Source organism: Schistocerca cancellata, chromosome 9, assembly GCF_023864275.1.
Source record: "Schistocerca cancellata isolate TAMUIC-IGC-003103 chromosome 9, iqSchCanc2.1, whole genome shotgun sequence".
Classification (NCBI taxonomy): domain Eukaryota; kingdom Metazoa; phylum Arthropoda; class Insecta; order Orthoptera; family Acrididae; genus Schistocerca; species Schistocerca cancellata.
The window spans coordinates 23,300,230-23,316,788 of NC_064634.1; the positions used below are offsets into that span (position 1 = coordinate 23,300,230).

The 16,559-nt window shown below is 41.2% G+C and overlaps 1 protein-coding gene and 1 non-coding gene across 2 annotated transcripts in view; both read left to right on the top strand.

Moving 5' to 3' along the window:
• LOC126100331 (SID1 transmembrane family member 1-like) overlaps positions 1-16,559 on the top strand; it is a 147,293-nt gene that overhangs the window by 9,910 nt on the left and 120,824 nt on the right. The window contains exon 4 of the mRNA XM_049910944.1: positions 6,242-6,389. Within this exon, the coding sequence (XP_049766901.1) occupies positions 6,242-6,389 (148 nt within the window). The remainder of the gene's footprint in view (positions 1-6,241; positions 6,390-16,559) is intronic.
• On the top strand, positions 7,868-7,940 carry Trnaa-cgc (transfer RNA alanine (anticodon CGC)). Its single transcript has one exon. It is a non-coding gene; the product is annotated as a tRNA-Ala (tRNA).

Sequence of the window (16,559 nt, forward strand, 5' to 3'; positions counted from 1 at the left end):
AGGTCTAAGAAGTCAGTTGTTATGCCCACATTATATTCGCCAGTAAAGACAAGACTTGACCTTTACAGCAGAGAGGAATTTATAGTAATTTCCTCCAATTTGTGTGGCAAATTACATATCAGTCAAGAATTAAGAATTTTTATTCACTCTTGATCATTTTACAATGAAATTGGCTTTGTCATTGTTGTATAATACTGGATGTAGTAATACAATAAAGTAGGATATAGTAATAAAATAAACTGTGTAAACATATTAAGCACCACAGTAATAAAATATGCTACAAGAAGATTTGAAAGAGCTAGTGTCTGTAAGTTATACTGTGATGCAGTATGGTGCAAGCACTGTGCAATAATAATTGTGTAGAGTACATGGGATATAATTATACAAAATGTAGAACCATAACTATACAAAGCAGAGACATACTATATAAAGATACAGTAGACTCTAGGAAAATTTGTTGAATGCTAATCTCCTCCCCAGGCACCTCAAAGGATTCTTTAATATGGTAAAATGGGTGATCTGATAGCCAGCTGTACCATTTAATTTTGAGAATTTGTAGATCCGTAGACAATAGATTTGTAATTTGTTGAAAATTTTGAGTAGGATCACTTTATGAGAATTTCAAGTTCTTGTCAAACTCTGCCTTGGTATATCTAAATTAGCCTTAGCTCTGGTGTTGTGTTCATGACTTTCTCCCCTAGCACAAAATTCTGAAATATTATTTTTAACATAGAGCACAGACACATATAAGTATAAATTTATAATTGTGAGTGTTCTGAGCGTGGAAAAAAAAGGACAATAGTCCTCCATGTGTCCTGTTTTACACATTATACGTAGAACTTTTTTTTTTTATATCTAAAAAGAAAGATGATGAGACTTACCAAACAAAAGCGCTGGCAGGTCGATAGACACACAAACAAACACAAACATACACACAAAATTCAAGCTTTCGCAACCAACGGTTGCCTCATCAGGAAAGAGGGAAGGAGAGGGAAAGACGAAAGGATTTGGGTTTTAAGGGAGAGGGTAAGGAGTCATTCCAATCCCGGGAGCGGGAAGACTTACCTTAGGGGGAAAAAAGGACAGGTATACATTCACACACACACACACATATCCATCCGCATATACACAGACACAAGCAGACATTTGTAAAGGCAAAGAGTTTGGGCAGAGATGTCAGTCGAGGCGGAAGTACAGAGGCAAAGATGTTGTTGAAAGACACGTGAGGTATGAGCGGCGGCAAATTGAAATTAGAAATTAGCGGAGATTGAGACCTGGGGGATAGTGAGAAGAGAGGATATGCTGAAGGGCAAGTTCCCATCTCCGGAGTTCAGACAGGTTGTTGTTAGTGGGAAGTATCCAGATAACCCGGACGGTGTAACACTGCGCCAAGATGTGCTGGCCGTGCACCAAGGCATGTTTAGCCACAGGGTGATCCTCATTACCAACAAACACTGTCTGCCTGTGTCCATTCATGCGAATGGACAGTTTGTTGCTGGTCATTCCCACATAGAAGGCTTCACAGTGTAGGCAGGTCAGTTGGTAAATCACGTGGGTGCTTTCACACGTGGCTCTGCCTTTGATCGTGTACACCTTCCGGGTTACAGGACTGGAGTAGGTGGTGGTGGGAGGGTGCATGGGACAGGTTTTACACCGGGGGCGGGTACAAGGGTAGGAGCCAGAGGGTAGGGAAGTTGGTTTGGGGATTTCATAGGGATGAACTAAGAGGTTACGAAGGTTAGGTGGACGGCGGAAAGACACTGTAGGTGGAGTGGGGAGGATTTCATGAAGGATGGATCTCATTTCAGGGCAGGATTTGAGGAAGTCGTATCCCTGCTGGAGAGCCACATTCAGAATCTGATCCAGTCCCAGAAAGTATCCTGTCACAAGTGGGGCACTTTTGGGGTTCTTCTGTGGAAGGTTCCGGGTTTGAGGAGATGAGGAAGTGGCTCTGGTTATTTGCTTCTGTACCAGGTCGGGAGGGTAGTTACGGGATGCAAAAGCTGTTTTCAGGTTGTTGGTGTAATGGTTCAAGGATTCCGGACTGGAGCAGATTCGTTTGCCATGAAGACCTAGGCTGTAGGGAAGGGACCGTTTCATGTTGAATGGGTGGCATCTGTCATAATGGAGGTACTGTTGCTTGTTGGTGGGTTTGATGTGGACGGACGTGTGAAGCTGGCCATTGGACAGGTGGAGGTCAACGTCAAGGAAAGTGGCATGGGATTTAGAGTAGGACCAGGTGAATCTGATGGAACCAAAGGAGTTGAGGTTGGAGAGGAAATTCTGGAGTTCTTCTTCACTGTGAGTCCAGATCATGAAAATGTCATCAATAAATCTGTACCAAACTTTGGGTTGGCAGGCCTGGGTAACCAAGAAGGCTTCTTCTAAGCGACCCATGAATAGGTTGGCGTACGAGGGGGCCATCCTGGTACCCATGGCTGTTCCCTTTAATTGTTGGTATGTCTGGTTTTCAAAAGTGAAGAAGTTGTGGGTCAGGATGAAGCTGGCTAAGGTAATGAGGAAAGATGTTTTAGGTAGGGTGGCAGGTGATCGGCGTGAAAGGAAGTGCTCCATCGCAGCGAGGCCCTGGACATGCGGAATATTTGTGTATAAGGAAGTGGCATCAATGGTTACAAGGATGGTTTCCGGGGGTAACAGACTGGGTAGGGATTCCAGGCGTTCGAGAAAGTGGTTGGTGTCTTTGTTGAAAGATGGGAGACTGCATGTAATGGTTTGAAGGTGTTGATCTACGTAGGGAGAGATGCGTTCTGTGGGGGCTTGGTAACCAGCTACAATGGGACGGCCGGGATGATTGGGTTTGTGAATTTTAGGTAGAAGGTAGGGGTGCGGGGTGTTGGTGGGGTCAGGAGGTTGATGGAGTCAGGTGAAAGGTTTTGTAGGGGGCCTAAGGTTCTGAGGATTCCTTGAAGCTCCGCCTGGACATCAGGAATGGGATTACCTTGGCAAACTTTGTAAGTAGTGTTGTCTGAAAGCTGACGCAGTCCCTCAGCCACATACTCCCGACGATCAAGTACCACAGTCATGAACCCTTGTCCGCCGGAAGAATGACGATGGATTGGTCAGCCTTCAGATCACGGATAGCCTGGGCCTCAGCAGTGGTGATGTTGGGAGTAGGATTAAGGTTTTTTTAAGAAGGATTGAGAGGCAAGGCTGGAAGTCAGAAATTCCTGGGAGGTTAGGAGAGGGTGGTTTTGAGGAAGAGGAGGTGGGTCCCGCTGTGACGGAGGACGGAACTGTTCCAGGCATGGTTCAATTTGGATAGTGTCTTGGGGATTTGGATCGTTAGGAGTAGGATTAGGATCATTTTTCTTTGTGGCAAAGTGATATTTCCTTTTTTTTGTATTTTTAAAATACTCTTGATGTAGGAGGAGTGTCCCCATACAATCAGACCGTATGACATGAGAGACTGGAATACTGCAAATTATATCACCCTAAGGTAATCCGAGCTCACTAAATCCCTTAGCTTCAAAATGAGGTATGACACCTGAGACATTTTTTCACATATGTGCTTGATGTGTTCCTCCCAGTGGAATTTGAAGTTAATGTCAATACCTAAAAGTTTTACAGACTTATTTTCTATTTTGTTAGACATTTCTGTTAGGAGTTGTTTGGTTTTATTGGGATGAGACAGGAGTTTACTAGCTGCAAATCAGTCCAAGGCTGTATCAAGAATTTCATTTGTTATTCTAATCAGATCAGAGATTCTCTGATGTGTGGTAAATAGTGTTGTATCATCTGCATAACACATGACAGAATGACCTATGCTATTAGGCAAATCATTGATTGCTGCAATGAAGAAGAAGGGTCCGAGAATAGATGTTTGTGGAACACCTGTGCTGATTTCCATTAAGGAGGAATTTATGTTTCTGACTGTTTTCTGTTACTTAAATAAGAATTCATCACAGCTAATATGCTCCCACACACCCCACAAAACTCCACCTTCCTTATTAGTAGTCAACAGAAATGCAATCTAATGCCTTGCTTAGGTCACATAATAGCAGTGATACCCTTTTTTGTCTTCAAGAGCTGTTAAAGTTTGATCCAGAATTTCCAAAATGGCTGTTGTTGTGTTTCTCCCCTTACGAAAAACAGATTGTTACATAGGAGACTGTGTTTTTCAAAGTAGCGGTTTGTGTGTGTAGCAGTGTCTCATATCTTTGAAAATATTGGCACAGTTGAGACTGCTCTGTAGTTTTGGGGAAGTTGTTTGTACCCTTTTTTTAAAAAACTGGGATAGCTTTCGATACCTTGAGTGATTTCAGAAATACTCCAAATTCAACACATTTATTAAAAACAACAACAGCTAGTGGTGTAGAGACTGAGTGTATTTTCTTTTTAATTATGTAATTCAACAACCAATAGCTGTCCATACTTTTACAATTTGAAAATTTAGAAACAGCTATTATAATATCAGCGGATGTGATAATATCCCATTGAAATACCTGGTCACCTGGCAGTGGGGCTCCAGTCAGGTCCATTGGTGATGAACTTGTTGCTTTAATATTGTTTCCTGTTTCTTTAACTGAGTTTAAAAAGTAGTGATTTAATTCCTCAGCTTCTAGCAGAGCTGCCTGTGTGCACTTTGGTATGGCCACTTGTTTTATTATTTGCCTTGCATCTATTGGGGGCCCTTTCTACATAATTTCCCACCACCAGTTTTCTACATGAGGAGCTTAGCTTTGTACAATTTTTTGCATTTAAGATAAGACCTACAAACATGAATCAGGAAGGGCTATAACTCCTAGACCAACTTCTTATCATATTAAATGTGAGTTTTGCATTTAGTAAATAAAGGCAGAAAACTAACATTACTTAAAATTCTGGTTATCAATAAACACCAGCCACAGAATCCTGACTTAATATGTGTCACTGTGAGATAATATGCTTGTTTTAAATAATATAACTGCTCCCCACCCACATTCCATAGACTCCTTTCTTCCCTTTACTTTTTGCTTGTTCGTCGGTTCAGCATTCTGTCCATACAACATAGTAGTCTGTGCCAGTGCTCACTTGTGCACAGTTTTGGCCCTTATAGTCTTAACTTTTAATCTTTGAGTGTAATGTAATGTGTGATTTATTTGTTCACAGCTTCTTTGTGTACTTTGTAAATAATTCAGGATTAAGGAAAAAGAGAGAGAAAACCTGTGGCTTTCAGAATAAATTCCTCGAGCTAGACTTACAATGATGTTGTGTGGGCCATCTGTTTCATCTGAAGTTGACCGAGGATGTTGTAGAAAGCCAAAATAAATATTGTTGTGGAACATCAGTTCTGTGTAATTCAGTTTTCGAATGTGCCTATGTTCCTTTTAGTTCAATTTTCCAGTTGTGGTCCATTAGCGATTTGGTTTCTCTTATGTTAGGTGAATGATGTATGGTATTAAGTAATATTAGAGATTGGTTTACACCCTTGCCACAGTGGTAACACTTGTTCCCATCAGATCACTGAAGTTAAGCTCTGTTGAGCTGGGCTAGCACTTGGATGGGTGACCATTTGGTCCACTGAGCGCTGTTGGTAAGTGGGCTGGACTCAGCCCTGGCGAGGCAAACTGAGGAGCTGCTTGATTGAGAAGCAGCAGCTCCGGTCTCGTAAACTGACCTATGGGCGGGAGAGTGGTGTGCTGACCACATGCCCCTCCATATCCACATCCTGTGATGCCTGTGGGATGGGGATGACATGGCAGCCAATCAGCACCGTTGGGCCTTCATGGCCTGTTCGGGTGGAATTTAGTGTAGTCCAGTTTTTGGGGATTGGTTCAGAAATAGAATCAATCTTACGCAGTTGTCGCTTTGGATGGTCCCTAGATTCCATTTTCTCCCTTGTCAGCATGAAATCATGAGTTTCCTTGTATAAATATCCTTTTCATGGGGAGCTCTTCAACTATACTATGTCAGTGTTCCATTAGTGTCGTGTATGATAACAATCCAGCACAGTGATTTGAAAGTCCACCACTGTTCAGTCACAGCTGATTCAGTGTGACATACCACTTAAAAGCAACCAGATCCAGAGAGGTGTGATTTTGATTTGATTGAAACTGCTTCAAGTAATTTTTCCAGTTTTATCCTTGTTATGGAAATATTTATGAAGTGATTCGATACACTTTTGTACCCATTGCGTGTCCACTAGTCATCTGCTGCCTTGTTTCCTTTGCATTATTATTTTAATCACTTTTCATTATTATTAAGTAGTTAAAAATTTCAAATTTTCTTATTTGTTTTGCAGGTTGTCAGATACACGCAATATAACTGTGCTGCCAGCAGAACCACAATATTTTGCTTTCAGATTTCCACAGAGTGGTCCTGACACAGTTCTTTTACGTGTAGATTCTGATAGTCAGGTGTGCATGATGGTTTCGATACAAAACATGAGTGTGAGTATACATCAAAAGTGAGCCTTTTCTTAAGTCGTATATCAGATGATGGAGTCCAGTCTAATAGGCATTGTGTTTAGCAATATTTATGTAGAATGAATATATAGATGCATCAAATTGCATTGCAGAAATATTATTTATGCAGGTTAACACCATCATCCACATTGCAGCAGCATGTCTGATGTATTCATGTATTCAATTAAAGCACAGGACCTTATGCACATTTACTTAGTATCCTTTGTGTTTGTGCTAGTTAGTTCATTGTATTTTTCAGCATGTTAATTTTCAGAGTTTTTCATTATGGATAAAAAATATGGATGCTTTGTGCAGATTCAGGGATTTGTAGCAGTGGTCCGTAAACATACTGAAATCGATTTAATTATTTCTCATCAGCCAGTATTTTGGAGAAACTGTTAAGAGTTCTGCAAGTTTCACAGAAGATCTTCTGTGAAGTTTGGAAGGTAGGAGACGAGGTACTGGCAGAATTGAAACTGTGAGGACGGGTTGTGAGTCGTGCTTGGGTAGCTCAGTTGGTAGAGCACTTGCCTGTGAAAGGCGAAGGTCCCCTGTTGGAGTCTCGGTCCGGCACACAGTTTTAATCTGTCAGGAAGTTTCATATCAGTGCACACTCTGCTGCAGAGTGAAAATCTCATTCTGTTAAGTGCATAACGCAATACACATTTCACATTTTCCAACCATGGTTTGTGACGGTGATACAGATTGCTGTTTACCCCTAGAATGAAACAGGTTGTTGAAAGAATAACGATAATCTAGCGCGGTTAGTTACTTGGAGACTTACAGAAAGCTTATCGATCAAGTGACTTAACATGACTGTGCTATAATTCCAGTTTTTGTCCACTTTATACCAGGATCTCATTAGGTTCCCGTGGAGATACGTTTTCCAACTCAGTAGTATGAAAGATGCTACATTATAAAAATGCAACCACATTTATATAATAGAGGGAAACAATCCACGTGGGAAAAATATATCTAAAAACAAAGATGATGTGACTTACCAAACGAAAGTGCTGGCAGGTCGATAGACACACAAATAAACACAAACATACACACAAAATTCAAGCTTTCACAACCAACGGTTGCTTCATCAGGAAAGAGGGAAGGAGAGGGAAAGACGAAAGGATGTGGGTTTTAAGGGAGAGGGTAAGGAGTCATTCCAATCCCGCGAGCGGAAAGACTTACCTTAGGGGGAAGAAAGGACAGGTATACACTCGCACACACACCCATATCCAACCGCACATACACAGACACAAGCAGACATTTTTGTGTGTATGTTTGTGTTTGTTTGTGTGTCTATCGACCTGCCAGCGCTTTCGTTTGGTAAGTCACATCATCTTTGTTTTTAGATATATTTCAACCACATTTATATATTAACACCAACAACATCAGTGAATGTCGTTATGGAAAGATCTGTTGTTACCCTACTGCTCTTCTGGCCTTTAATGCCAGCTTTTCCACCGAGCGAGGTGGTGCAGTGGTTAGCACACTGGACTCGCATTCGGGAGGACGATGGTTCAATCCCGTCTCCGGCCATCCTGATTTAGGTTTTCCCTAAATTTCCCTAAATCGTTTCAGGCAAATGCCGGGATGGTTCCTTTGAAAGGGCACGGCCAATTTCCTTCCCAATCCTTCCCTAACCCGAGCTTGCGCTCCGTCTCTAATGACCTCGTTGTCGACGGGACGTTAAACACTAACCACCACCACCACCACCACCACCACCACCACCAGCTTTTCCAAACCAGACCCTCTACGTCTCTCTCAAATATCTTCCAATTTGTCCTTGTAAGACTAACCAAGTGAGGTGGTACAGTGGTAAGACATTGGACTCAGGGCAGCAGCAGTTCAAATCTCTGTTGGCCCTCCAGATTTAGTTTTCAGTGATGTGTCTAAATCAGTTAAGATGAATTTAAGTTTGACACTGTCATGATAATGCCATTTGGAGGATCTGGGTTTACTATCTCAAGCTGTCAAAGATTGCAGTGGTTTACACTCAATACTGTGCAGTGAAGGAAGGTTAGGGTTCAGTATCCTGTTACAGTGAGGTCATTAGAAACAGAACACAAACTTTGCATTGGAGAAGGAAATTAGATGTGAGCTTTCAAAGGGAACCTGCTTGATCTTTGACACTAAGGGGAATCAAACGTAGAGCTTCCTCGTGGCATTTAGAGATAATGGCCACACAGCCCCAGAGATGGATCATTACAGTAATGCCCAACTTTACTTATTTAATCACAAACTTTGGGAATCAACAATAATAAAATTAATTTTTATATATTGAAAGGCCCATCAGCCTTCTGTAAATGATTTGATAACCAAAATAAGCTTTACATTGGGAGGGCAGCAGTTCATATCCCATTTTGCCATGCAGATTTAGATTTTTCGTGGTTCCCAATATCACTTATGCTTAGCCTCTGATGATCTCGTTACCTTTGTAAACAAAATGTATATCCACATGGCTGGAAAAGATAGAATTGAGATTGACAACAAGTAAAAACTCTAGGCACATGCATTTAAATCATAAACTGCTTGCTACTTTAAAAAGTATACCTCATCTGCACAAGTTACTTTTTCTTTCACTTTGTTGATTTTAAACCTCTGCCTTTTTAATTCAAGAATTTTATTTCACTCAGAAGTTATACTGAGTGTATCATACTTAATAGCACAAACAAGGTGAAAGTATGCAATAACAGAAGCAAAAACATTTCAATAAACACTTGTCTGCAAATAAGCCATTTTCTAGAAAATGCTGAAGTGCCTTTGACTTAAGTTTGAAATATTAGATAAATTAGTACAAATGTATAGGAAATATAAACATTTCATTTAATTCCCCAGCTAATTGGACTAATATTTCACATTTTGCTGCTGCTGTGACAGCCAGTATTGTCCCATGTTTAAAAGTCAAGTAGAGCCTGTACCTTAGCATGCAGCACGACCTCACCTCAATCCTCTGGATTATTGTTTCTGGGATCATCTCAGAAGTGAAGTATTCAGCTGTCACATTCGTACGGTTGAAGAGCAGAAGCAGAAAATTTTGCAGGCTTGTCCAGCTTTACTGTTTGAAAGATTTCTTAAGCCACTAGAGAGATGAGTTCAGTATTGCATCCAAATGTGAAGAAGACACATGGCACATGTTTTTAAAAGGTGTAGGTGTACAGTCAATTGTAACATGAAGCAGTATTGTATTTCTTGTTAAGGGAGGCCACCACTAAAATGTGAGCCCAATTAGATGGGGACTTAATTAAAAAGTGTGCATTTCAGATTAATTTGGACTAACTAGGACAATATTTCATATTGAAATTAGTGGTTAATCGTAATCATACATTGTCAGTTATCTACATCAACAGCTTCATGGTTACTCTGAATTTCACAATTAAGTGACCGTAGAACCACCTTCAAGCCCGTTTCACTACCATTCCACTCTCAAACAGTGCATGGGAGAAATGTATACTTTGCTGTTTCCATGAGAGCTCTGATTTCTTTTATTTTATTATGATGTTCATTTCTACTTGTGTAGGTAACCAACAACAAACTATTTCCATACTGTGGAGGCAGTGGATGACTGAATTTCATGAGAAGATCCTAACATAGCAAAAACAGCTTTGATCTAATGATTGCCACCCCAATTCATGTATCATATCTGTGACACTCTCTCCTCTATCAGGGGTGTTTGAAAAGTCTGTGCAAAAATGAAAACTACTTAAGTGTTTGGGGTAAACCTTTTTTATTTTTTTTACATAGTCTCCTTTTAGACTTATACACTTCGTCCAATGCTGTTCTAATTTGTTGATCCCTTCTGAATAATAGGAATTGTCCAAGTCTGCAAAATAGTTATTAGTTGCTGCAATCACATCCTCGTTTGAATAAAATCTTTGTCCCGCCAGGAATTTGCCATTTCTTCAAATTGGGGAACAAATAGTAGTCTGAGGAAGCCAAGTCTGGAGAACAGGGGGGATGTGAAACGAGTTGGAACCCTATTTCCATTAATTTTGTGACCACAACTGCTGAGGTGTGTGCTGGTGCATTGTCGTGATGGAAAAGGACTTTTCTGCAGTCCAATTGCCGGCGTTTTTCTTGCAGCTCGGTTTTCAAATGGTCCAATAATGATGAATAATATGCACCTGTAATAGTTTTACCCTCTTCCAGGTAGTCAATGAGGATTATTCCTTGTGAATCTCAAAAGACAGTCGCCATAATCTTTCCGGCCGAAGGAATGGTCTTCGCCTTTTTTGGTGCGGATTCTCCCTTGGTAACCCATTGTTTAGATTGTTGTTTGGTCTCAGGAGTATAGTAATTGTTCATGTTTCATCCACAGTGACAAATCGATGCTTAAAGTCCTATGCATTCTTCCTGAACAGCTGCAAACCATCCTTGCAACAGTTCACACAATTCCGTTTTTGGTCAAGCATGAGCAATCGCGGAGCCCATCTTGCGGATAGCTTTCTCATGTCCAAATTTTTATGCAAAATATTATGTACCCATTCATTTGAGATGCCCATAGCACTAGCAATCTCATGCACCTTAACTCTTCTGTCATCCATCACCATATCATGGATTTTATTAATGATTTCTACCTCCCTGCCAACCAGCACGGATTCTGAAAGCATCAATCATGTGAAACCCAACTTGCATTGACTCAGTACCAGATCTACACTTATTGTAAAAAGTACAATCATGTGGAGTCTCAAATGAAATTTGTGATTGGATTGAGGATTGTTTGATAGGGAGGATGCTGTATGTTAACTTGGATGGAGAATCGTCATCCGGTGTAGAAGTAACTTCAGGTGTGTCCCAAGGAAGTGTGTCGGGATCCTGGCTGTTCATGTTGACCTGTCAGACAATGTTAGTAGTAGCCTCAGCCTTTTTGCTGATGATACAGTTATCTTTAATGAAGTACTATCTGAAAGAAGCTGTATAAATATTCAGCCAGATCTTGATAGAATTTCAGAGTGGTGCAAAAATTGGCGACTAGCTTTAAATGCACGAGAACCTTTTTGAAGTGCTTTCAACTGTAGACGTGATATCTCAGCGAGCTGTGTCAAACCACATGGAGAGAAAAAGGACATCAGAAACAAAGAATGACAGAGTCTCTTTCAACCACAGGAAGAAAACAATTCAGCCGTGAGTGTAGGCGCTGACAGTGAATCAAAATCAAGTGTTCCTCAAGTTGGATTATCGACTAATATGGACAAAAAAGACAAAACAAACAGTGTCATCACACAACATCTGAGTACCAGCAGGCCTAAAAACAGTTACCATAAACCAGCAAAAATGTGTAAAATAAACCTATTTTCAGATAGTCAAGGACAGAACATAGCAGCTGAATTTCAGTCTAGAAGCAGTCACAAAATAGCTAGCATAGTGGAACTAGGTGCAAAATTTCAGGCAGTGACTTCCATGAACCATGACATGAAAACAGAAACAACAAATAATGACTTTTTCGTGTTCTTAGCGGGAACAAATGACGTAGCAAAAAACGAAATTAAAGACCTAGTGATCTCACTTAAAAGAAGGCTACATGAGCTGAGAAGTTCAAACATAATGGTTTTCTCTGTTCCACATCGACATGACTTCCCAATCTAGTCTTGTGTTAATAAAGAAGTGCGAAGCACAAATAAAACAGATCCTAAATGTATGCAAGAGATTAAAAAAAAATCATTTTTGGACATAAGCTATGTAAGAAGAAGATTCCACACATCTCATGGCTTAAATCTCAACAGCCTAGGGAAGCAATTAGTTATAAAATAGATCCAAGAATAGTGAACAGCAAATTGAATGTGCAGTGTTGGGCTACAGAGGCCATCTCTCTCAAGGACAAAAATAACAAATACTTGGGAGAATCAACCACGAAATGCCAGATCAGTAAAACAACACCCGGCTGAAAATGACTTACAATTCGTGGTGCCCTCCATCAGTAATGCTGGAATTCAATATGGTGTTAGCCCACCCTTAGCCTTGATGACAGCTTCCACTCTCGCAGGCATACATTCAGTCAGATGCTGGAAGGTTTCTTGGGGAATGACAGCCCATTCTTCATGGAGTGCTGCACTGAGGTCGGTTGGTGAGGCCTGGCACGAAGTCAGCGTTCCAAAATATCCAAAAGGTGTTCTGTAGGATTCAGGTCAGGACTCTGTGCAGGCCAGTCCATTATAGGGATGTTGCTGTTGTGTAACGGCTCTGTCACAGGCCATGCATTATGAACAGGTGCTCGATCATGTTGAAAGATGTAGTCGCCATCCCTGAATTGCTTTTCAACAGTGGGAAGCAAGAAGGTGCTTAAAACATGAATGTAGGCCTGTGCTGTGCAGTGCTGTGCAAAACAGAAAGGGGTGCAAGCCCCCTTCATAAAAAACACAACCACACCATAACACCACCGCCTCCGAATTTTACTGTTGGCACTACACATGCTGGCAGATGACGTTCACCGGGCATTCACCATATCCATATCCTGCCATCAGAACGCCACATTGTGTACCGTGATTCGTCACTCCACACAATGTTTTTCCGCTGCTCAATCATCCAATGTTTGTGCTTCTTACACCAAGCGAGGCGTCGTTTGGCATTTACCGGGGTGATGTATGGCTTATGAGCAGCTGCTCAACAGTGAAATCCAAGTTTTCTCAGCTCCCGGCTAACTGTCATTGTACTTGCAGTGGATCCTGATGCAGTTTAGAATTCCTGTGCGATGGTCTGGATAGATGTCTGCCTATTACACATTATGACTCTCTTCAACTGTCAGCGATCTCTGTCAGTCAACAGACGAGGTTGGCCTGTACGCTTTGTGCTGTACATGTCCCTTCATGTTTTCACTTCACTATCACATCGGAAACAGTGGACCTAGGAATGTTTAGGAGTGTGAAAATCTCGCATACGGATGTATGACACAAGTGACATCCAATCACCTGACCATGTTCAAAGTCCATGAGTTCCACGGAGCGCCCCATTCTGCTATCTCACAATGTCTAATGACTGCTGAGGTCGCTGATATGGAGTACCTGGCAGTAGGTGGCTTCACACTGCACCTAATATGAAAAACTTATGTTTTTGGGGATGTCTGGACACTTTTGATCATGTAGTGTATGTGCCTCAAGCAGACGTCAGTCCACATGAGAATAATTTTATCATTTTTGTGTTGTAATGTACAGGGTTTAGGAAACAAAATAGATGCTTTTGAATCATTTATCTCAGGACTATCTCCACACTAGTAATGGTTGCAGATCACCAGAAAACATTGAACAACATTGAACATTGCAAATTAGAAGGCTACAACTTAGCTACGTTCTACTGCAGAACACACAGTAAAGGTGGTGCTGTTGCCATCTACTCGAGAAAATGCACGTTCATAACCACAATGGGAAAAGTGTTATGGAGAAAGAATTTCTGTGTTGACAAAGATTTTGAAATTGCATTTCTTAAAATCACATTTTGCACTGTTCCTTTCCATGTCATAGGTGTATATAGATCCCCCATGGAAACTTTGATGGTTTCTGAAAGCACTTGATGGAGTTTTAAGTAAATTAATGTCAGGCTGTAGAAGTGTAAATCTTGTCGTACTGGGAGACCTGAACATCAACACTTTACATGATGATCCGGAAAGCAAACATTTTGCAGATTGTATCCTGTCTTATGGGGCTAAAGATCTTCTTGGATTAATACCCACCAGAATAGCTAACACACATAGTAGTTCAATTGATCATGTTATCACAAATTATGACCACATCATCTCAACATATGTAATAAATGGTCACCTCTCAGATCATTTAGGCCAAACACTAGCGCTAAAATGTAATATGAAATTCAAACCAAGAAAAATGTACAAACACAGGTGAATATTATCTGCAAACAACATTGCTACACTAAGACACAGTTTAAGCCAGGAATCATAGGAATCAGTTATGACTGCCGTTGGGGTCAACAATAAATGGAACATGTTCACAGAAATAATGACTGAGCACTTAAATAGAGCCATGCCATTAAAAAAAGTGAGTATCCAGAAAAATCAGTCTTCAAAATCAAGATGTGTGCCATTAGATTTTACAACAAAATATCTGAAAGAAAAATGGAAAACATGTATAGCTTACACAGACTGACCAACTCAGGGTTACGTACAGAACTCTAGAAGCCGTATAAATATGAGGGTGAGCCAAATGAAAACCTTAAATTTGTAATAACAAATCGAAATTTCGCACCGTTATCCTGTAAGTTGGTAAGCGTGCTACAAACAGCGTGCAGAATGGCCTGTAGGTGGCAGCATAGTGCAGATGCACACATCTACATCTACATCTACATGACTACTCTGTAATTCACATTTAAGTGCTTGGCAGAGGGTTCATCGAACCACAATCATACTATCTCTCTACCATTCCACTCCCGAACAGCGCACGGGAAAAACGAACACCTAAACCTTTCTGTTCGAGCTCTGATTTCTCTTATTTTATTTTGATGATCATTCCTACCTATGTAGGTTGGGCTCAACAAAATATTTTCGCATTCGGAAGAGAAAGTTGGTGACTGAAACTTTGTAAATAGATCTCGCCGCGACGAAAAACATCTTTGCTTTAATGACTTCCATCCCAACTCACGTATCATATCTGCCACACTCTCTCCCCTATTACGTGATAATACAAAACGAGCTGCCCTTTTTTGAACCCTTTCGATGTCCTCCGTCAATCCAACCTGGTAAGGATCCCACACCGCGCAACAATATTCTAACAGAGGATGAACAAGTGTAGTGTAAGCTGTCTCTTTAGTGGACTTGTTGCGCCTTCTAAGTGTCCTGCCAATGAAATGCAACCTTTGGCTTGCCTTCCCCACAATATTATCTATGTGGTCTTTCCAACTGAAGTTGTTCGTGATTTTAACACCCAGGTACTTAATTGAATTGACAGCCTTGAGAATTGTACTATTTATCAAGTAATCGAATTCCAAAGGATTTCTTTTGGAACTCATGTGGATCACCTCACACTTTTCGTTATTTAGTGTCAACTGCCACCTGCCACACCATACAGCAATCTTTTCTAAATCGCTTTGCAACTGATACTAGTCTTCGGATGACCTTACTAGACGGTAAATTACAGCATCATCTGCGAACAACCTAAGAGAACTGCTCAGATTGTCACCCAGGTCATTTATATAGATCAGGAACAGCAGAGGTCCCAGGACGCTTCCCTGGGGAACACCTGATATCACTTGAGTTTTACTCGATGATTTGCCGTCTATTACTACGAACTGCGACCTTCCAGACAGGAAATCACGAATCCAGTCGCACAACTGAGACGATACCCCATAGGCCCGCAGCTTGATTAGAAGTCACTTGTGAGGAACAGTGTCAAAAGCTTTCCGGAAATCCAGAAATATGGAATCAACCTGAGATCCCCTGTCGATAGCGGCCATTACTTCCTGCAAATAAAGAGCTAGCTGCGTTGCACAAGAACGATGTTTTCTGAAACCATGCTGATTACATATCAATAGATCGTTCCCTTCGAGGTCATTCATAATGTTTGAATACAGTATATGCTCCAAAACCCTACCGTCGCAGTGTCAGTATAAAGATGGCCGCCCCACTTGCGACTTGCACAAGGGTAGAACAGCATTCTGTTATTCGGTTTTTGCGTAGTGAAGGTGTGAAACCTATTGAAATTCATCGTCGAATGAAGGTTCAGTATGGTGATGCATGTTTGTCACAGCAGCTAGTCTACGAATGGAATAGGAAGTTCGCAAATGGTGTGACTTCAGTGAAAGATGCTCCTCGTCCAGTTCAGGCACAATGAGTTGTGACTCCACAGAACATTGCAGCAGTTGAAGCCATAGTGAAGGAAAACCGCTGAGTGACACTGAATGACATTGCAGCATGTTTACAAGATTATTCATGGGTCAGGACACTACAGTGTGCATGATGTGCTCCTTTCACAAAGTGTCTGCAAGATGGGTGCCACAGCAGCTGACTCCTGAAATGAGAGAACGACGTGTTGATGCTTGTGAAGAACTTCTTCGGCACTTTGAACGAGAAGGTGATGGTTTCCTTGCAAGATTCGTTACCGGGGACGAAACCTAGGTTCACTTGCACCAACCGGAAATGAAGAGAGCGAGCAAGGAATGGTGCCATTCCTCATCACCAAAACCAAAGAAGTTTTGAACAGGACCATCAGCAGGGAA